General features: G+C 36.2%; 1 protein-coding gene across 1 annotated transcript in view; it reads left to right on the top strand.

Moving 5' to 3' along the window:
* The window catches only part of DMGDH (dimethylglycine dehydrogenase), a 43,425-nt gene that overhangs the window by 16,329 nt on the left and 3,408 nt on the right, over nt 1–23,688 (top strand). Inside the window, exons 6-14 of the mRNA XM_062017726.1 lie at nt 708–956; nt 2,156–2,354; nt 6,719–6,888; nt 7,044–7,197; nt 8,089–8,254; nt 10,830–10,960; nt 12,644–12,861; nt 13,589–13,746; nt 14,837–14,896. Of these exons, the coding sequence (XP_061873710.1) occupies nt 708–956; nt 2,156–2,354; nt 6,719–6,888; nt 7,044–7,197; nt 8,089–8,254; nt 10,830–10,960; nt 12,644–12,861; nt 13,589–13,746; nt 14,837–14,896 (1,505 nt within the window). The remainder of the gene's footprint in view (nt 1–707; nt 957–2,155; nt 2,355–6,718; nt 6,889–7,043; nt 7,198–8,088; nt 8,255–10,829; nt 10,961–12,643; nt 12,862–13,588; nt 13,747–14,836; nt 14,897–23,688) is intronic.

Below are 23,688 nucleotides of genomic sequence, written 5' to 3' on the forward strand. Positions count from 1 at the left end.
GAATCACAGAATGGTTGGGATTGGAAGAGACCTTTAAAGGTCGTCTAGTCCAATCCCCTGCCAAAGCAGGTCCATCTAGACCAGGTCACACAGGAATGTGTTATAACATGAATATCATAAAGAATAAATTGCTCTTTGAGAGACAATAAGAGTCTCATGATGCACGTGAAAGAGGAGAGAAAGTGAAATTCTTGAGATTTACCGGCTGAAAGTTTTACTTTGCTCTTTTGTGATGTTAGGATTTGACTCCTGTATTGGAAGAGCATACTGGCTCATTTGGTTGGTAGTAAGAGATTAGGTTAACAACCCTGGTTTCAGCTAATTTATTCAGATTTTTAAATGTCTCTGACTTTTCTAAGACTGCATTACAGACCTACTTTACTGAAATAAACCATGGCTTTTGTGGGACTGTTAATTAAATTATCTTCTGAACTTTTGGAAGCCTAATTTATATTCCGCCAATTATATTTTCTGTATGTGTATACAATAATAATATATGGTAGTATATTCAGGAAAAGGGGCAAGAATTAGTGGAGGGAAGATTATGTTGAATAATATGAAAAATAATTTGAAAATTAAAAGTGTGGAAAAAAATGTCTTTGTCATATTCCACCAAGTGCAGTGCTTCCTGCAAATGTGTTTCTATTATTTTCCTTTCACTGAAACTGGTGTTTGAATATTTCAGTTTTGGTTTTTGTCTTCTCTAGGCTTCTGGGCTCGTGATGTAGGCAAGATGATTGGCCTGCAGCACCCTGTCATACCTGTTCATCATCAATATGTTGTGACATCAACTATCCCTGAAGTCAAGGCACTAAAAACAGAATTGCCTGTGATTCGTGACTTAGAAGGATCATATTATCTAAGGCAAGAAAGGGATGGTCTTTTATTTGGTCCATATGAAAGCCAGGAGAAGATGAAGCTGCAGGACTCATGGGTAACAGATGGAGTCCCACCAGGTAATTAAGAACATTAAATCTTTAAACTTGATAAGCACTCACACACATTTCAATATGTATAAACCCCAGCCTGTCATGCTGCCAGAAAATTGACAGAAAGTTGAAAATACTTGTGATACATTTTCCAAAGAATAGTTGCAACTCCAATGATAAAATGGAATGGAAATAAAAATGTAACATAAAAAAGCCTATCTGAAATGGCACAAAATACACATCTACAACATAGTCTTACCCTACTCTCTGAACAAGTGCTCATGTGTTGTGATTAGATGTAGTCACGAAATCTCTGTTACATAGCCTTTTGCAACTGAATAGGGATTTTTCTAAGCTACAGTTCTCTCTAGTGTACTGGTAGAGACTTTGCATTTTTGGTTTCCCTGAGATAATGTGGTTGTCAATTAAGAACACAAGTATAGCAATGAAATATCTTAGGCAAAATTCTGCCCTCAGATAGAAGTACAAAATAGCTGTAGATTTATACATATTTTTTGTGCAAAAAAACCCCCCCAAACATGTCATACTGCTGCTTACTAAAAAAAAAAAAAAAAAAAAAAATTACTGTGTTATATGTGGTCTCCAGCATTCCATTCACTTCTAGACAGACAACAAATAGTGTTGCTGTTTTACAAAAGCCCACACATTTACTCTGGAAGAATAATCAGCCTCGTCAGGCTTTGGATTGGACTGTCACAGCTTCCTGATCTTACTGTCTCTACTGTCTCCGGTAGTATCAAGTACCTCTACAGAGTGCTGTTCAATAATGCTTAGATCCCACACTGAATGGTGAAATATATCCAGGAATGCAGTAAACACCATGGAAGTCATAAGCTGACACAGACAATATGTTTTTTCCTCTCTCCAAATTGTTAGCATATTGAGAAAATTAAGTGGGTCGTCTTATCATAGAAGGAAGCCTCTGTATTTTTGCACTTCCTTTCCACTTCATTGTTGAATTTCCATGACCTTAGGGTTAAACAAATATCTATAAAGGACAGTATACTGTAGTGACAATAAATGTGATTCTGCAGGTAACTAGGGATTTATGCACACCATTTTTCTTGTGTAGAATGCCAAAGGCCTGAATATAGTCACTGATGAATTCCATATGACTTTTATATTTGTAGATTGCATAACTGTATTTAAAAAGTAAGTATTTACAGTTTAATTAAGTGTATAATAAGAGTCAAATATTTGTGCAGGTTTTGGAAAAGAACTTTTTGAGTCTGATTTAGACAGAATAATGGAGTATATTGAGACTGCTATGGAAATGGTGCCTGTTCTGAAAAAAGCAGACATCATAAACACAATTGCGGGTCCAATCACCTATTCTCCAGACATTCTTCCTATGGTGGGACCACATCAGGGTGTCAGAAATTACTGGGTAGCTATTGGTTTCGGGTGAGTAAATTTCTCTTGACAACTTTTGTCTGCCATATCTTTAAAGTGACAATCAGTTCAAGCTTTGAACATTTTTATGGGAGTTGTTATGCATATATTTTATGTAAACTGTAACTGGAAGTAGCCTTAATTACCATGACTAACATAATAGAAGCTCACCCTTCTCTCTCCTTCATAACTGTCACTATTTTTTCAATTTGTTTACTGCTTTTGTTCTGGAGGCCAATATCTGTGACACTTTGTGAATAAGCAAGAAATGGGTGGCTCTTGGTACTGTCTGTGCAGCAGATTGAAATTGTAAAAGTGCTGGGATTTACGATACGTTTTTCAGCCCATTTGATGTATTGTTTTGAATGATATTGTGCTCAATAGTTGTTTGGTGTATGCAAAAACTCATGTCACCAAAGTTGGGCAAGAATGAGTGCCATGGGGAGAACTTTTAATATGAAGTTATTAACTTCTGGGTGAAGAGTGACATAGTAAGCAGAAGGCATTGCTGATGTACTGGGTGGATGACTGCCTGAGGGAGACATACACAGTAATGGTCCTGACTGTGGAGGTTGAGTTGAAAAATTCTGTTGCTGGCTGCTTGAGAAAAGCAATTTAAGAGAGGAATGTGACAACAGGAATGAGTGTTTTACTGGTATCATTCTCCTGTCTATTGTGATATTTTCTTTGATTTTGGTTTACATCTTATGTACTCTATCAGCATTGAAGTCAGTGGTAGAACTCTTACTGACTTCTCTTGAATTGCCTTAGTTTGACTGTTGTATCAAGATAAGATAGAATGAACTGAATATGGTTCCAGGCACATATTATAGAACACATTCTGTTGCCTTGTTTTTCCAATTGCCTAATTTTCTGTTCAAAATCCAGTTCAGCTTTTTTCCAGTTTTCCTTCAATCCAAACCAAACAAACCCTCAGATTCTATGATAAGGCAGTATCACTAATGTGCTTTCTGAGGCCCTCAAAATAAAAAGGTTTGGTAATTTTGCAATGACCCATTGTGAAAGGTATTCACCTTTGCTGCTTGGATTTTTTTTTTTTTAAATGTTATCTTTTAGTAACATTTGCAAAACATAGTTACAAAAGTAGTTTGCTTAGTCCTTGTTCACCAAAAAGAGTTCATTATCCTGCTGCCAGGCTTTGGAGCCTGTTTTCCTTCATTGGTGTCAATAAGAGCAGAATAAAAGTTTGATATAGGCAAAACCAAGGACTGCTGTTACATATTTGTTTCTTTAAACAATTTATTTCAGGAGTTTGATTAATCTCTAAATAGTTAGACACAGATCACAATTATATTGCTGACATGGATCATTTTGTCCGCTTTTCAGGGACTTTTGACTCTCTGTTCTATGCTTCTGGGTCATGGCAGTGTTTCTATCAGTGATGTAATTTTTTGTGTGCCTTAAGAAATCCTTATCTCATAGTCAACTAGCAGGGACATTGTGACAGAGGACTTAGTGCTGTTAGTTTAGAGGACTTTTATTATCTAATATTAGCAGCTTACTGGGCATTTTAATGTGCAAAGAAGTCAATAAGTATGGTTAGCAGAGCTTGTAGCCCGGCTTATTATTAAGGTTGCTCCATGCTTCCCATTTTCAGTTACTTACAGCATTGAAAATATTAGCAAGTAGTGTAGAATTTTATTCAAAATTTTATTCACTATATCTTGCACTAAGATTCCTGCATTCTATCTACAGTAGTATTCCACAGACAGAGACTGACCAGGAGTTTTCCTACAGAAATGACATAGAAAAATGGCTAAACTCTAGATAAAGACTCTAGAAAAGGGATCAAATTGTGCAGGGACTTACACAGGAAGAAGGAATGGAATGAGTCAAAAATCAGAGAGAAGCAAGGACTCATTAAGAAGTAAGAACACAAGAACATGACAGGGATGATGGAAAAGATAGATCTGGCAGGGATTAGAAGGAGAGAAGGAAAACAGAGAGGGTAGTTTACGTTCTAGGAAATTTTCTTTAAATGCTTATATGATGACTGAGATGCCTAAACTGTACTGCTCTTTACAGCTGCTTGAAATATCCTATCCCTGCACTGCATGTGTTTCACTCTTGTGTAATAGAACTGCAATACATGTATTGAAACAATCTGCTCCAATCATCTGAGGTAATGAGGGATTTGGGCACCCTGCTTAATTTAAAACCTTTGATAACGTAGGCCCAGCTAGGAGCACCAAAATCAACTGGTCCTACACAGTCAGTACTGCAAAGCTCTGTAGAGTGCAGAGACCACTCAGCCCAGGTGCAGTGTTGTATCTGTAGTGGCAACTCCACCTTGTAGAGTGGCCTGACTGGCTGTCTTGCCCCTGGACTTATTCTGCCATGAAGTCAGCAGTCTTGAGATAAAAAACTTCATTGTGTTTGGTCTGTTGCTACTGGCAGTCATGTGGTGTCATGCTGTATTCTTCTGTGATTTTTGCTGCAGTGAATAATGTAGGGAGACTTAAACTGGCTAAAACTTCTCCTGGAGCTGTTCTTGAAGGCATCATGGTTGTGGTCACAAATCTTACATCCATGAATAACTAAGAGCTGCCTGATTAAATTAACACCAGCAACAACTAACTCTACTGTAGTACTTGCAGAGTGGCATTCTACAAGCACTAATCCTTACTGCATTTGCTGTGGTGATAGAAGCTTGTGCTGAGAGTCCAAAGATTTGTGCTGAACAACCTAATTATTTCATGTACTCAACTGTTAGATATTTCTGTTTTATTTAGCTAAAGAAATAAATTACTGATAAACCCGCACTCTATCAAAGCAATCTTACAGATATTACGAAGCCAGGAATTCTAGAAGTACTAAAACTAAGTTGTCTGAGTACTCTGAATTCATTCTTCTTATGCATGTGCAGTAGAATTAAATGATTAAACCTTTTTTTTTCCCCATAAGATCCTTGCCTATTTAATTGAAGACGTAGAATTCAGAATGCAAAGTTGATGAGCAGAAATTCAAATTTGTTTTAGTTTCACTATTCAATGTGAGTGTCTGTGATTTAATTGCTGCATGCTAATCTAAACTTGACTTTGGACAGACTTACTATTTCTTCAAAGATTCATTGGAACATTTTATAAATAACTAAGAATTTATTTTCACATCTTCCCTAGACAGAAAGCTATTCTGACACTTTTGGTTTTAGATGTGGCAAACTGATTCACAGAGGTATTCAAATAAAATAGTTTAACAACAGTATTAATTACTATTTATTATTAAACATTTCAATGTCAAAGTTAAAGTGTCTGTATTTCAGCAGTACATGGTACTATTTTGTCATGTACTTGGCCTATATAGCAACATACACATATTGTAGCAAAACAATGATCCTTTGTCTCAAGTTGCCCAATTCAAGTACCTCACACAGCCTTTTGCCTATAGAGATCAAGTCAACCATTTTGAAAGTTAGAATTATTTACAAAATGTTTAAGTAAGGAAATATTTATCACTTTATAACTTTTAAGTCATCTACTTTTGCTATCTGGTGTGATTCCTTTACTGTAGGTTTCTAACAACAGATCTCTTCCACAGTCTGATCCTTAACACAATAAATAGTAGAACATGCTTTTGCTACAGACTGGTAGCAAAAAGTTTCTACATATTTATTTTGTTAGCATAAGCTTTCTGGAACCAGTTCTCTTCATAGTTGTAGTGGAGAAAAGAGAAGGTGAATCAGATGAGAAAAGGAAGCTCTGAAACTCTATCACTACTGCAAACAAGTCATCTAGTTTTATCCCCCATTCCTCTACATTCCCTGATTTACCGTGAAACAATACAAAAAGTACTACTGGTATTTCAACTTATTTAAAGCTGTCTTTGTAGTATTGTCTCCTGACTTTAGCTGCTGTTGCTTTTGTAATTGTAATCTAAGTACTCACTGTAGCTGACATAATGTTTCAGTCTTGTTTTCAAATCTGCTTTGTTAACTAACCTGCTTGAAAAAGGAGAGATATTCTATGACTAGAAAGTATATTTAACACATATCTGGAGTTTAAGAATTTCCTCTAGTATTAATTGTTAAAGAGTTCTAATTTTCCTGGAAGAAATTGCTAAATTCTGAACTTGAAAGAAACAAAGAGTTTGCTGTAATCTCAAGCACTGCAACTGCTGTATGTTAGCAATGGAAGTTAGCTGATGACAGTAGAAATATCTGTCAGTAAATATGTAATCTTGGAAAACAAGACAAAATAGAACAAATCAAAAAAAAAAAAACAAGAGAAAACCAAATGGAACAGAGGGTAAAATTTAAAATATTTTAGAAGATGTATTAGTGGTATATGCTAGTACTGATTTTTAAAAACAGAAGAAAAAAACCTCTTGGCACTGCAGGATTTTTTCCTTTTTTGAAGGTATGGCATTATACATGCTGGTGGCATAGGAAAGTACCTCAGTGACTGGATCCTCGAAGGAGAACCTCCGTTTGACCTGATAGAATTGGATCCCAACCGCTATGGAAAGTGGACCACCACAGAATATACAGCAGCCAAAGCAAGAGAATCTTATGGTTTTAATAATATTGGTAAGAAGGTATTTTAAAAAATGCGTTTATGTCCTGAAAATGGGTTCCAACAAAGCCTACCTCTAGATTTCTCTGTTTCTATGTGTGTATTCTGTCTTGGTGATAATCTTAGTGTGTCATGGGTTTTGTTTTGTTTTGTTTTTTTTCCTCTCCAGTTGGTTACCCTAAAGAAGAAAGATTTGCTGGGAGACCAACAGAGAGAACCAGTGGGCTGTATAGTTTGCTGAAGTCAAAATGTTCAATGGGTTTTCATGCAGGATGGGAGCAACCTCATTGGTTCTACAAACCTGGAGATGAGACTGGATACAAGTAAATGAAAGATTACCTTTTTTTTTTATTTCCCCTTATAAATTGTTGTGATGGCAAGGGCCAGCTGAGTTAAAATTAATGAGAAGCATCCATTTATTATTCATTTCAGCTGAAGATATCTATTAAGTAGGTGTTCCATTCTTGTTTTTCCCATAGTTCAGAATCCATTTCGTTCTCGTAATGCAGGCATTTGAAAACACACATTGAAGTATCCTGTAATTCTTTCATGTTTTGGGTATCAGGGAAGGCCCAGCTCAAGGAAGAGACTAGAGATCAACCTGTTCATCATAAATTTGTATGTTTCTTGTTATCTTTCTTATTATTTGATCAGCAGCACAGTATAACTTTTTAATGGAAAAGTTCATTCCTCTCCATGAAATTCTCAGAAGAAACCCAGTCCTCCTTTCTTTTTTTATTTTTTTCCCTGTGCCTGCACACCCAGTTATTTGCTTGCATCAGGGACCATCCAGCAAATAAATGTTTTTGACGTGGATATTGGAGCCCCAGTCAGAATGAGACTCATAAAGGAATAGTCACACTTTGCTGTTAGAAATAGAGCCTTTGACACCTTAAATTGAACTAAATGATTCAGCAACAAAGTATGCTGTAAGTTTACATGATAGAGTACTACTTCTTGTAATATTTGAACAGTTCACAATTTATTGTACAAAATGATTGATACAATATCAACCTATGTCTGTCTCTGTTTTTAAAGGATTTTAATAATTAAACTATGTTAGACCAAGGAAAATACTGGGTAAGCTACCTACAATTAGAAAAGTTTCTCTCTTTTGAATGATTGTTAAGCTGAAGAAGCTGAAGACTACATTTTGGTGAAAAAAGCACAAGATTTCCAGATTGTGTTTTATGTGTGTAAATGCTCTGTTTCAGACCCAGTTTTCGGCGCACAAATTGGTTTGACCCTGTGGGTCGTGAGTACAAACAGGTTATGGAAAAAGTCGGTGTGATTGACCTGTCACCTTTTGGCAAGTTTAAAATAAAAGGCACAGATTCTGTTAAACTGCTGGATCATCTATTTGCAAATGTTGTTCCAAAGGTAAATGGGACAGTGATAACTGTTTCAATAGGATTTAGACAAATAAGATCTGTTTCAAAAGTGGGAAATGAAGCACAGTGTTGTTTCTGTATCTTTCAGATACCAAACACCAATCTTTTTGAGAATTTACTGTGTCAGGAGAGGTATTTCAGTTAGTTAAAAGCTTAAACAGTGGAGTTTATCCTAGTGCAGCCCCAGGTAGAAGTACATTTTGGCACAGATAACTGAATCATAGAATGGTTGAGTTTGGACCTCTGGAAGTCATCTTGTCCAGCCCCTGTTCAAGAAGGTCATTGGCAGGTCACTGAACCTCATTACCTAGGTCTGTTGAGTATCTCTGAGGATGGAGGCTTCACCATGTCTCTGAGCAGCCTGTTGCTGTGCTCAACCACCTTTATGGTAAAAAAAAAAGTTTCCTTATGTTCAGACAGAATCTCCTGTGTTTGTCTAAATCTTTGAATCTTTGTCTAAAGAAGTCCAAGTGAATCTCACCTGAAATTCTTTTACAATAGTAAGTAGTTAAGCAGCCTGGCAGCTGCATGCCTGAAATTGTACTGCACAATGGCAGCTTGAGGCAGCAGAGTAAAGCAGTGGAAGGTACTCTTACCTAACCACAGATGGATGTTGTATTCTTTCTGGATGCCCAAGGGAATACTTCTGTGGGTTGGTTTTTTGTTCTTTTTTTTTTTTTTTTCAAATGTGACCAGTGTTTTTTTTTTTCCACCCCTTCATATCCAACTCTGTTTTACATTGGACTGCCTGGAGCAGACAAGGTTGCAATCTTAAGGATATTCAGCTTTCTGCTCACACGTGTCTTTTTTCCTCAAGGGTGGTACTCACAGATCCTCAGATTATGAGCCTGTTCCCACAAAATGGTATACTGTAACAAACTACTCTGGGTTTCGTATTCTTGGTCCACAGTTTATGGTAGTTTTTCGTGATTCTCTTTATCTTCCTACTTTTCCTGGTTTGTCAACCACTCTCCTGTAGTGTCTTTAACTGTATGTCAGCAAGCAGACTGTTTCTTTCTGAAGTTCAACAGATACAGGGTTTGCTGACTTCAACACAGAATTTCATTAATTTTTTGCTGTAGATTATGGGTTTAGCTGCTTCAGATACCAGAGAATGGAAGCACAGGGAAAGAGTAAGTACACTGAGACTATAATTACAAAGGTAAATAACTACTTCTCAGAGGTCAGAGACAACTGAATGGGAAGGTGATACACAAAAATGGTATCCTATAGGTGTAGGAGAAAGAAGCACCTGCCATCTAGTAATATTTTTTACTGTATTAATTTTATAATAGCACTATAGGTTAGAAGTTTGCCTTCTTTCTAGCTTTGGGTGGAGTCAGGGTAACTGTATCATCAATGGGCACAGATGACATTTGCAGAATGTGGTTGTCTGATGGAGGAAAAGCAAGATTAAATAGGAAATTAGGAGAACAAACTAAGTGTTTTCTATGGAGCTTAATCAGTGTTGCTAAGGCAAAAAAGAAAGCTAGATGGCAAAGGAGAACAAATAGTTTATGACTGCCCTTAAAAATCCAGCATTCACAACAGCTGATTATTTAAGCCATCTGATTTTTAGTACCATCACGTTTGTCTGCATCATAAACAATTCAATGAAGTTACTGGTGATATACTTGTATCACAACCAGATTGAGTATGACTTCCGACAGACTCTGAAAATTTAGCTATGTGCTTGTAATATGCCAGTAAGTATGTTAATGTAACACGACCTTGCAAAATAATGTTAGTATCTGCAAAATTTTCCTTTTTCCATTCATTGTCTGGAATTTGGGCACTGACTGGTGATTTTCAAGGACCTTATGAAAGTAAAATGAAATAAAGGAGATTAAATTCTGCCTCTGGAACCAGACCAGCACCACAGCAATCACACATTCATATTTATGTTTCTATGAATGATACCTGTATGAACATGTATATGTTTTATGATCACTGCAAAGTAACTGTTATTTGAAATTTGGCTTCTAGAGATTACATTTCTTCTCAGAACCTGATTCAAATGTACTGAGATATAGATTCATATTCAACAAATACATAAAATATAAAAGCACATGTAAAGCAAAGCCACAAAAGCATAAGCCAACTTAATATTTCTTTCTTTCTTAAAGTATGTACTATCCTTTTGGGATCTGAAAGCCTTATTAACGTGATTAAAAATTGTATTTATGTCCACAACACACATGGGGATTTTTTTATTTTGATGACCAGAGAATAAACTAAAATTTAATTTGCTTTAAAAATGCATTCTTAAATCAAATGCAGCTTAAGAATATCTTGCTTAATACACAATTAACAAATATTTACAAAGATCTTGATGTATCTTATTTGAAAATTACCATTTTTTCTGTAAAGAAAAAGATGAGATTTCTACCGTAAAGCATCAGCTTGTCCAATTGTGTATCTGTCCACTCCTGTTATGGCTTGACTGAACAAAAATGAATTCATTTTTTTTTTCAAGTGAGGACATATTTTTGTATATTAAATAATGTTTAAGGACTCAAAACATTTCTTTTTCATTCTTAATAATTCTAATTTTTTTTCTGTAGGTGGGTTCTACAAATATAAGCCATATGTTAACACCAAGAGGGAAAGTTTATGCTGAGTTAACAGTTTCTCAACTGCATCCTGGAGAATTTATGCTTGTAACTGGCTCAGGGTCAGAACTCCATGATCTGAGGTTAGTTTATTTTTGATACAGTAAGTACATAGTGCCATACAGTACATTAATATAGTAACCTTTTTACTATGTGCTAAATTCTTGGTTATTACTCAACAAACCTTTCACACATGAAAGATTCATGAAAATTCTACCTAGATGAAGTTGGATAGGAATGTGTTCAGACAGGTTTTGAAAACCTCTAGAGAAGGAGACTCCACACCCTGCCTGGGCAGCTTGTGTCAGATCTCCCTCACCTGAACAGTAAAGAAGTTTTTCCATAAGTTTAAGTGGAACTTTTTGTGCTCCAGCTTATGTATATTACTGTTAGTCCTATCATTGGACACTACAGAAAAAAATATTGCCCCATCATCTTGACATAATACCTTTCAAATACTTGTAAGTATTACTGAAGTCCCACTTACTGAAGTTCCCTCAGCCTTTCCTCATAGGGAAGATGTTCCATACCCCTGATCATCTTGGTGGCCCTGCACTGGACTCTCTCCAGCACTTCCCTGTCCCTCTTGAGCTGAGGAGCCCAGAACTGGACATAGTACTCCAGATGAGGCCTCACCGTGGCAGAGTAGAGGGGGAGCAGAACCTCCCTCGACCTGCTGGCCACACTCTTCTTGATGCATCCCAGGATGCCATTGGCCTTCTTGGCCACGAGGGCACATTGTTGACTCATACTTTGTTTATTCTCAACCAGGACTCCCAGGAATCCCATATTGGATTATTGCTGATGTAAAAAGGTGGAGAATTTACTGATAGTTATCTAATATACTTCAATGGAGGTAGTTCTTGTTCTGTTGTTGAACCTGCTGTGTTTGGCATTGTATGATGGAACACAGCATGGTTGTTCCTTTCTGATGTTTTCTCTCATGCAAGAAAGAAAATTGGCTTTAAATATGAATGACCACAGAAGCGCTGACCTGGCCAGTACAGATGGGTAGTGCAGTCTTCCTGATCCTATGGTAATGTCTTCTGCTTTGGGCTCTGGGATCACAAAGCAGAACCATAGGAAAAAAGGAAGCAGAAGCATTTGCAGAATTACTTCATTAAAATGCTTTTCATAGATGAGCATTGGAAGTGACATAGAGGTGTGCTATTAGTGGCTGTACATACACACTAAGAGAAAGAATTTTTCTTCCTGGAAATTGCTGACAAATCAGTTCTTCAAAGTGAATAACACATAAACCACTGAAATTTGGAACCTCAACACAAGATGAATAATGTAGTGTTTCATAGCAGTCCCATGGAAATCAGTGGGGCCCCTGGCACATTCAGGAAGGAATAAACTGGCTGCACACTTCTGTTGAAACAGGGATTTATTTGGAGACTTCTTGTTTTCATTGTGTTTATTACTTTCTCTATTTTGGATGTTGACTTTTTATTAACGTATTGTGTATTCAAAGACAGATCCACTTTTTAATTGTATGAAATCACTTCTTTCTGTTATCTTGAAAATACTGTTCCACGCATTTAAATTATCTTGTTTCCTATTTATATCCCAGATGCCTGTATTCCTTATACCAGCATCTCACCAGAAAACACTGATTAACATCAATAATGGATTTGACTATCTAATGTAGCCTGTACTTCTATTGATTTTTACAAAATATGGGTCTGGGAGCTGCTGGGAAGATGAACACTAACAAAAAAATTTTAACTTGAAAAATAATCAATGTTGTGTTTTATGTGCAGATGGATAGAAGAGAAAGTAATAAGAGGTGGATACAAAGTTGAAGTAGAAAACATGACAGATGAGATGGGAGTACTTGGTATAGCAGGTCCCTGTGCACGACAGGTCTTACAGAAGTTGACAAATGAGGATCTGAGTGATGGGTCATTTAAGTTTCTCCAGTCTAGATGTCTGAAACTTTCTGACATTGCTGTTACTGCCATTAGGATATCGTACACAGGTAAGTAATAGAGGAAACAGACTCTTAAGGAAAGACACAGTGAATAAAAGAATAAGTGTAGCTAAAATTATAAATCTCATCATGTTACTCATAAGCAATACATTAATTACATTTTATATATAAATGTGAGAGGAGACACAGTACACTGACTTTCAAATACGATGTGGTCAGGGTTTGTGCTGAGTTTTCCAAGACTCTTTTCTCTAGAATACTCCATAGTGTAAATATTTATTTTACAGAACAAAAGGCCAATTCTGATAACCTCTGATATTTGCTGCAAAACCAACGTCAGGAATAGTTTTCAGATTACTATATATTAGTGTTTGTCAAGTGCTTTGAAAATGTAACACTGTAGTGCTATTTGTTTCTCCCAGTTACATTTTATTTTATTTCTTTCTTTGTCCATTTCTACTGCAACAGACTAAATTCAGAGCATTCTGAAAAAAACAAAGTCCGTGTAATTCATGTTTTCTTCCTATTGTACTAGAAAAGATACAATACACTCAGGCTTATTTACACTAATTTACACTTGCTGTTCACAGACCTGTTCTTATCAGTTATTTGATATGATCAGTTATATGATTCTCACCCCCCCCCCCCCCCCCCCCCCCCCCCCGTTCCAGATCTCAGTTAACAGTTTTAATTAGAATCATAGTAAGATGTTATTTATCAGAATTGTTTCAGGATTGTTGAGCTGATGAAACTGTTAATCTCATTTGTATAATAGGTGAATTGGGCTGGGAGCTCTATCACAGAAAGGAAGATTCTGTAGCTCTTTACAGTGCAATCATGGAAGCTGGCCAAAAAGAGGGAATTGACAACTTTGGAACGTATGCTTTGAATGCTTTAAGACTGGAAAAGGGTTTCCGAGCTTGGGGAGCAGAGGTCAGGAAATATAACTTCTTCATTATTCTTTCTGGTTTTGTTTTGGTTGGGTTGACTTGTTTTTTGTTTTATTTATTTTGTTATGCTTATACAGTTTTAGTCAGAGTTAGCACAGATAGTATTTGTTCCAATTTCTCAATGTAGCATGAAAAGAAAGTTTTCCTTGAAGAGGAAAAGCCGCTGTGATTCTGAATGCTGTATTTTCTAAATAAAAATAACTAGTGTACTATGTTGCACTGCTGGCAAAGAGACACTTATTTTGATTCACTAATGTTTCTCCCTCTTGTGTATTACAAAATTATGAGGGTTTTGCTGAGCTCTAGTGTTTGAAAGTCAAAGGTTTGACTGATAGATTCTGAAAGTTTTCTTTCTGCAACAACTATGTCGTGAGAGGCCAATTATTCTTCCTTCATCGTGTTTTGCGATCTTTTTCGTTTCGCCTGAGCTTACTTCTACCAAATTTGCTCATTTACAATGAAGAACTACTCAGGAGACATAGAGAATTTTGGCAAAATCAGTGTAATTTCTGCTTACCTAGAATTTTTCCTAAGTCCTTTGGAAGTGAAAGAACTCACGAAGGTGAAATGCTGAGCATTTAGAGCTCCCGGGCTTGGTTTTTTGGTTTTTTTTTTTTTTTTTGGCTTCAAATGCTGCTTAAAAATCATTCCCCCTACACCTAATGGGAAAGTGGTGACTAAAATTTGCTTTGTTTTTTATTTTCTTCTCTAGCTAAGGCATTCCTACTGTGTTGCTTTTAGTGTGAATCCCTTGGTTATTTAGTCTTCTGCAGGTTCCTTACTGCTTTTACAGAAAAAAAAAAAATTCTTACTGAAATATGGTTTTGTTTTGCATATTGAAACTTAGATGAATGATTTCCATATCTCTGTATTAGGCATAATCGTAGATATTCTATTGCAATCACATATTGGAAGCTTTTAGTGTATTCAAATGGAATTTGCAATATATGCATCATGGAAGACATTGACACAGGAGAAAATAGAAGGATGCATAGAATGAACAAGTAAACCCCTTAACCCAAAAGCTGTGATTATCGATCATGTACAGATAGTGAATTTATAATTTTTAACAGATGAACTGTGACACTAATCCCTTGGAAGCTGGACTGGACTACTTTGTAAAGCTAAATAAGGTAGGTCTTATTATTTTCAATGTGTTCTATTCTGTACAAGGTTATTCCTTGAAGTGTTTGAAAAGAAAAAGAACTAATTATCTGTCAAATAAAAATGGTTTACAAAGTAAACCAAGCAACTGTAAGAACAATTACTTTGTAATTACAATTTTTTTTTTTTAAATTCCATATTTTCTAAAGTTTCTTGCTAACAAAATTATACATTAAATCAGGAAACTGCAAATACTAAGTGTTGTTTACACGAAAAATAACCGCTTATGATTTAGTTTCATTGAGAAATTTCTCTGGGCTTTCAACACATAGTATCCATATACAAGCTGAACAAGCCTGGGCATATTGTATAAATATTTTAGCTGCTTGTTCTTGTTAAAGGAGTTGCCTGTAGGATCATTTCCATGACTACCACTCTGCTACAGCAGTTACTGAAAAAACAAACAGAAAAAAGATTTTTTTCAGAAGAATTGCTGACTGGCATCTAAGTCAAATAAAAGTTAAATTAATATATAGGTTAAAAATTAAGTAATTCTTCATGGATTTTATTAAGAAGTCCTCTGCTCACAACTTTTTCCTTCCTGATTTGAAGTTTAGAGAATGGGACTAGTTGAATTTAAATAGGTAGTGAAAATGAAAAGATGTTACTCTATCTCCTTTTATCAGCATCCTAATTTTCTTATATTTTAGGAAATCGATGTCTGTTATAGTCTAATAGATTGCTTGTAAAGTCTAATTGCTTGTAAAGCTGTTTTCAAGTCCAAGTGAATCACAAACCCATTGTCCAAAGTCTGTCAAGTTAAGGATTTTTCCATGAAACCTGGTGAAATAATAACATTTGCAGCTCTAATGCCAACTTTTAACTACCAGTTAGCCCATTAATTCAGCAGTTGGCTGCACAGTGGATGTGAAGTAATGTAAAAAGCTGTGTCCTAGACATTTGAATTAGGTGTCCTAAATGAGGGGCTATTTCTGACTGAATATTTTGCTTCTGTTTTTCATCTGTAAAATAAAGTGAGAAAATTTTCATGTAATGGAGTTCAAGAAGAAAAACTAATGTTTTTCAAAACATTTAATCTTTACAGTCATATCATGTGATACAGGGACAAACACTGTCCTTATTTATGTTCTGTTTATACCTGAAGTGGTAATAAATCGGATAATAAATGACCCTTGATATTTTTTGCCATGTTATGTGGAAGCACTGTGGAACCATAAAAAGAATCTCAAACTGTACATTACAACTCCAAATAAGCAACAAACCTTAAAATTTGGGTAGGAAAGAATTATGGAGGTATGTTAAACCTAAAAAGTTAGTTTTATGTTTGTGAAACAGTTTCACCAACCATAACAGGGACAAGCGCAGGAAGATGTGTTTTCTTTTCAATTGCTGAACCTGTCTATAGAGGTTGTTCATTAGCCTATGCAGGATTGAGGCAAGCAAGGTACTCCCAGGGCTGTTAATAGCAGTGCGTGGATGTTGTGGAGTTACAGCTATCTCCATTTAGTAGTGTAACTTTGCCCTGATCAGACTAAATGACATGTGGAAGGGAAATACAGAATCTTAAAGAAAGGATTATATTGTATTTACTCCTCCAGGACCTTCTCATCTTGAGGATGTTATTATCAGGACTACATTGGAATGCAATAAAAAAAAAATAGTATTACTAGTTTTTCTTTCCACTTCCATTTGATATGTCTGTTTGCTTCTCTTTTTTCCTCTGTCCATAAGCAGAGAAAATAATTTTTTTTGCCAATTTGCCCGTGCAGGATGTCTGAATGCACTAATGTGCCAGGAGCACTGGATTCTTAATTGCCATACACATTTCTCTGCAAGGTTGAAATGGCTCTCTGGAGCAGATACATTGTAAATGAAGGGGCATGGAATGAATCTCCAGCATAGATGCAGGATGTCAGCCTAAAACATCTGCCAGTTTGCTGAACTAACGTGTAAAAGGAAATAATCAATGCTTATTTATTGACTCAGATGAGGGCAATTGTCACTGTGTGTTGACACTGCAGAGGTACCCGAGCTAACTCAGATAATGGAAGTGTTCTAAACACTGTAGGATGAAATGCAATATGAGATTATTTACTCTGTTTCTTGGCAGTTTGAAGCTGAGTCCTAATTCCATGACTCAGGTTTTGGTGTCCATTTGGCATGGCATACATTCCTTACAGTCCACCATCACTAAAGATAAGAAAAATAGTGTGTTATCATCTGCTCTTATTGTTGAAAAAAGTTTCCTTAAAAAAAAACAAAAACAAAACCCAAAAAACTAGAAGCAACAGATATTTAAATATTTCTATTTGATATCTGGGTCTATGGGGTTCCTGGGTGCCACCAGCTGGAGAAAGTGCTGATTTCTGTGTAGATTAAAAGCAAAATGTACTGTTTAGTTCGTAACTAGAGCACTTCTTCCTGAGCAACAAGCAGCTGAAATGGCTCACAAAGTGGGCAAAAATACTTCAGCAAAAGCAATCATGACTGGTGTGTTATGGAAGATGTAAACAGTTTCTCAACTCAATCTCTTTAGACTCATTTTTTGTGATCATAGAATTACAGAGTCATTTAGGTTGAAAGAGACTTTTAAGGTCAAGTCCAACCATTAACCTAGCACTGCCAAGTCCACCACCAAACCATGTCTGTAAGTGCCACATCTACACATCTTTTGAATACCTCTAGAGATGACGACTCCACCACTTCTCTGGGCAGCTTGTTCCAGTGCTTGACAGCTCTTTTAATGTAAATGTTTTCCTAATACCCAATCTAAATTGTCCCTGGCACAACCTTCCTCTTGTTTTCTGCACTGTTTTAGAGGTGTGATTTTTTTAAATATGTCTTTTGTTTGGTTGTTCAGTTACCTTTAGTTACATAAATTGTTAGATAGCATAAGTTCATAAATAAGCACTCTCCTATTAAGTACTCCAGAGTCCTAATGGTCTTTGTGGCAGGAAATTCACAGAATATATTTAAAGAAGAAAAAAATTGCAATTCGTTCTGCTTCACATCCCAGAATATTGTCTTAGGTCTGCCAAACATTTGCCAGACATCAGTTTGAAGTCGCCAAAGACAGTATATCACCTCTAAATGCTCTTTGTTTTTCAAAACTGAGGTTTGAACTTAATGGATGTTTCAGGTATTATTGAAGTAAAAGATAAGCAATTACCAGATGCTGATTTATTCGAGATCTTTGTTCTATTTCTGAATCAACTATATCTGCATTTACCTTGCCATATGTGTAAAAATTTAATGTATGAAATTACAAAGACCACTCAGTCCTGAAGATTGCAGTTTCTCTGGGCCGTCTGTCCCAGTGATTCACTATCCTATCTTAGAAAATGTTCTCTTATTACACGTTAAAATCATCACTGATTATTATGTTTTCTATGAGTGTACAGAAAAAAAGATTATCCTTATTTCAGAAGCTGACTGCCTTTTCAAAATCCGCTAGCATATGTCATTTACATCTTCTGAAGTGGTTCATTCTTTTCAGTTACATCAGTGTTCTTAAAGCAGCCTATTTTCCTTCTGACTGTAATGAACTAGAAGTCTCAAATAAACTTTACATTACAGTGAAAACCTTCCATGTCAATTTGAGCAGCTTATAGAGACGAAGTCAAGGGCTTTCCATGTGGATCTCATAGTGCTAACAGTTATCAAGAGCGCACAGCTGCCAACGTCTGTAGTTACAATCTGTTCCTAGCTTTGTGACTGCTCTTGCTGTATCCAAGACTGCCATCTCCTGGGCACTGCTTTGCAGCCACGGCTCACTACCGTTTGCAAAGAGAATGCAGTGGATGGTGGATTTTACAGTACCTAGAATCTCTCATTTTTTATTAGGTCTACTCTACCAGGTTGAGGTTTTTCCCATTTTTCCTTTTTTAAATTTCCCCCCCCCCCCCCACCTTTTCCTTTATTTCCTGCGTCTTTTCGTGTTTATCACTATTTGTGTCTCATCTCCACCAACTCTACACAGTGACTGCCTAAATTCTGGTCAAAGAATGCCTCTTAGACCACAAACCCTACACATTTTCCTCACTTTGCCATTCTTTGGCTTTTAATATTTCACCTATTGGACACATTAGCATGTAAATGTTACTAACAGAAGTTGTGTCATGTCAGCAGTTTCACATAGACAGGTGAATAGCAAGTCCTTGATTATTGACCTAACTTCCAATATAACTATAGGTAAGTTGTTATCCCACAGGAAACTGGGATGAATGGTTCTAAGGCTCTGTCTCCATCCTACTGTTCCTCTGGTAGCAGGTTTAAACTGTCAGTTTCATGCCCTCCTCTCTCCAGTCATTTGTTTTCCTTGTAGCTGTTACACCAGAGCTGCTCCTCAATTGTGTCAGTCCAACTCATTGTGTGTTACGATATACCAATTTGTTAAAGCACAAACAAATAGATTGTTTAAAGGAAAATGCTTTTTCTTTTATGACTTTGCTGATGTGATTTGAAGAAAGAACACCAAAGAAGTCTGAACTGGCACAACTGCAGAGAGCATGCCCTCGGAAACAGGAGCACTAAAGTTGCCAGCAGTGTGCCACTGTGGCTCTGGCCACAAACACCCCTCAGTGCAAGGTGAAGAGTAAGAGTGAGGAATGTGGCAAAAGGTGTACATGCTGGGTCTCTGCAGCATTGCAGCACATGCATGCAGTCAGTCATTTGTATCTTCATCCATATAAATGCAGCTGTTCTGATCTGGTAACACCTCATGATTTCAGAAATATGAAGGCAAGGAGTGAGTAGAATCAACCAGAAAAACAGTCACTTTGTAGCCATTTGTTAATGTTTTTCACTTTTAAATTATTTGTTGGGTATTTTTTTGGCTGTTTTGGTTGAGTTTTTTTCTCATAAGCAATCATGGACTTTAAAATAGGAGCTGTGTTTGTGAGACCATAGCAATTATTTTAATCTTCTCACTTCTAAAATTCCATGTAGTGTTCATAGAGAAGGCTTAGTAAGTGGAATGTCTGGCTTTTGCTGTCCAATTGGATAGACTGACCATCAAGTATTTCTGTAATTCCTTCTTACAGCCATTGTCTACCTTTCCTTCACTTCTCTTGTTCTGAGCAGAAACACTATAGTAGTGATCACTAACCTCACTCCATAACATGATAGAAAGTTGTGTTATGCCAGCTCTGGTTCACACATGAAAGGGAGAAGAACAAACACAGGCTTTACTGAAGAAGACCTAAGGAGCCTAGGCAAAAACAGAAGGACCTGAAAAATAGAGGGTTAGAAAGGTATCAGATATTTGAGAGGGGGAAAAGGTGCTTTTTTTCACCTCCTCTCTTTTAATCACCATTTATTATGACTACATCATATTTATTCAGTGTACTTTTCTGTCTAAATCTTGTCCCATTCAAATTAAATTTATAAATAGAACCATATGGTTACTGTATTTCATGTCCAGAGTGTTATAAATCAGATAATTTATTCCATAAACATATACAGATTATGAAACATACTGGAAAGAATCTGCATACCTAGATCACTGCCACTGAGTTTGTTGGGCCATGTAAACCAATAAGCATCCACTAAGCTAGGAATTTTGAGTCAAAATAATTCATTAATTAATCTGTTGTTTCCAGTTGTTTGCATCACCTGTTTGAGCTGGCTTGGACTTCGAGTACAAGAAGGCCATAGGTAAATTGAATGAAAGATGCAGTGATGCAGGTGTCTGCATATTCACTGGCCACATCTCCCTTAGAAAACTGTTTTATGTGGTGTAAAGTGTAACTTTGATTTGCTACAGAAACTTGTCAAATGTTTACTACCTGTGGAGGAAAATGATCCTCAGTTGTCACACTGGTGGGAGAGTATCATTTGGAGTGTTACCCTGAAATTATTCAAGAGTATCCAACTAAGAATAATTAATTTCAAAGTACTGCATTCATGCTGCATCTGGTGTGTGGTAGCACGATGGTTATAGCAGATCACAGCAGCTGTTGGTTCTGCCTAACTCAGTTGAGTGTCTGTGTGTACATCACTTGGCTGTATGCCCACAGTCATAAATACTACACTAAATAACTCATTATTAGCAATTTTTCATATATTTGCTGGCAGTTGCTGTTGAATGAATATTTTTTTTTTCCTAGATACTTATACTTTATCCTGCTAAACTGCACAATCTTAAAAAAAAATATATGGAAAGTTTTATAGATAATTTCTGTTTCTTTGCTTCCCTTAAACAACAGAAGATTTTTATAGTGGAGTAGAATTAGGATCTGCATGCCATTGACAGCCAAGCACACTTGAAACACAGGGCACGTGCACAGTGGTGCCTAAGAAAACCACTTCACTGATTACTGTTTCCTGAACTCTTAAAAAAAACCCCAAAACTCACAAAGTTTCTATCTTGTGCTTGCAAACAAATGCATGGTAACTTACAAGGTAAAAACCTGATGAGGAGAAGGGCATACAGATATATATATCTGTCTGATATGGTAATAGATGAGATAATACTTTTAGCTATATGCTATTTTTAAAACTTAACTGATTTGTCTTTGTGATATGCTTTTCCATTATAATCTCTGTGTTAGGTAACACAAGTAAAACGTACAACGTATCTTTTTGTTCTCATCTGGTCAACTGCGCTCAAAGAACGTGAAGCAATGCTTTATCTTATATGGAAGAAGTGTTTTCATTTTACATGAAAAACGTTATATCTGTCAAAGCTTGGTGTTTTGGCAGCGCATGCCAGGAAAAGTTATATGTATCTTAGGCTTAGCTGATAAGACTGTCCTTACTCTGAGCAGTGAAAGTTTAACATTGTTAGCATATGTTCAGTGGTTATTTTTTGAAACTGAGAGACCGTAAGAACAGCTTTACATTTTATATTTCTTTGATGATGGAGCTGTTTAGGATTTGCCTTTGTTTCTGGGCTTTTTCTTGTGTTTTTGCTGGGTTTTTTCTGGTTTGGTCTGGTTTTTTGTTTGTTTGGTTTTTTTTTTTTTTAAATATTTGTTTATTGAATTGTACTGTTTTGAGTGGAATTTTGTTTCTTGCATTATATTTAGCGTGACAACCAAAAAAAATCCCCAAACTGACTACTTTTCTTCTAGAAACAGGAAGTAGTTCTTACCGAGAATAGTCAAGACTGAGGCTGAATTAATAACTTTAAAAAATGCTGTTTTGATTGCAATAAATGACCTCATGCACACACAATCATAAATCAAAAATGAATAACACTGGAAATGCATTAGTGTACAATTGACATGCATACCCATATGTGTGTGTATATCTATACACACACAGGGGGTTTTTTTTGCAGTTGTACATTATATATACACATGTACTTTCACACATATATTTTTATCCACGTTCATAAAATATTCATTCATATATGTACATATCCATATATTTTTGCAGATATTTTTGTAGAGTGTTTATCTATAAATGTTTTTATATTTGTGTACATTTTGCAGAGTTTGAATTCTAGGTTATCTCTTGCTTATTTTTTCCAAGTTATGATTCTAAGAAGACAGAATATTCTTAACCTTCAAGGAACACCAAAAAACAAGGATCAACTACATTACCTGAAATACTCCAAATCCATCTCCAGTTAGCATAGGAACTATGCAGTGGTTTATTCCAGGTGGCAAAAAGCCTAGCCCCCTTGAAATTAATTGCCTAAAGCATGTAACTTTGTAACCTACAGGCAAAAAGTGATCCAGAGATACATAGCTTCTAAAGCCTGCTAGCACTTTGTTGTCATAGTTTCCATACCTAAAAGGCAATTAAGAAATGGAAGTAATAATTATTTTTGCTGTCATCCTCAAGGTCTTAGTAATTAGTATATTTTCAGGAGTTAACTGTCATCTCTGCAGTTAATCTGGAAGTGATACATTAAAGTAGTACACATCTGTTACCAGGTCACACTCAAGGTTCTGATTGCGATTGGTGCATTAACCTTTATGGAAACTATTTTTCCATTTCTAAATGAGGACTTTGTAGAGGTAAAATTTAATGGGAAATCTGGAATTTTAAAAAACCCACAACAACCCTATGCATGAAAATGATAAACATTTTAGAACAATTTCATCTTTCCATGTCCATGCACTTAAAACTATCTGAATAAACCAGCAAAAAGCAGCTGTGCTCTTAGTATCTACATCAGTGCTGTGTGATACAGCATTCCAAAAGTCATCAATTACAACTCTTCTGCAAAACTCGATGGAGTCTGTACTGAGGAAACAGTTACAGTAGAACAGCGTTGTCAGAAGCTGGTTCTGAGGGAGTCCTCTCTGTCACCACTTATTATTAATGACACCTAAAGGTAAGAATTTACAGACATTCAGAGTCCTGAGTTAGATGCATTAATGTGTCTCTAACATCCACACTGAGTTGGTAAATATGACACAGGACTGATGGGCAGCAGCTGGAGGCCAGGCAAAATGCTGTGTTTTACTCCACAGTTACATTCTTTGTAACTAAATACTAGGTATTACATTAGGATGTACGGGGAGGACTTGATGCAGTGGTGCTTATACCTATAGAATATTTACTTTCTTTGCACTTTAGTCTGCATATCATGCCATGGTATAGTCTTATTTGTGTTTCTAATTGCAGATATTTCCTTTCGTAAACATTCCTGTGTAGTAGGAAAGTAATTCTATGAAAAGTGAGAGTGAAATATCAGTAGCTGGTTATTGTCTAGTCTGAGATCCTTGCTTTATATTTTCCAGCAGCCTCTTGACAGTTATATTCTAAAATGAATCCCGACATTCCTTTCTTTTTCTGATCTGTTATATATCATGCTATCTTTCCTCATAGGATGCCATCTGTGATG

Source organism: Colius striatus, chromosome Z (assembly GCF_028858725.1).
Source record: "Colius striatus isolate bColStr4 chromosome Z, bColStr4.1.hap1, whole genome shotgun sequence".
In the NCBI taxonomy this organism is placed as follows: domain Eukaryota; kingdom Metazoa; phylum Chordata; class Aves; order Coliiformes; family Coliidae; genus Colius; species Colius striatus.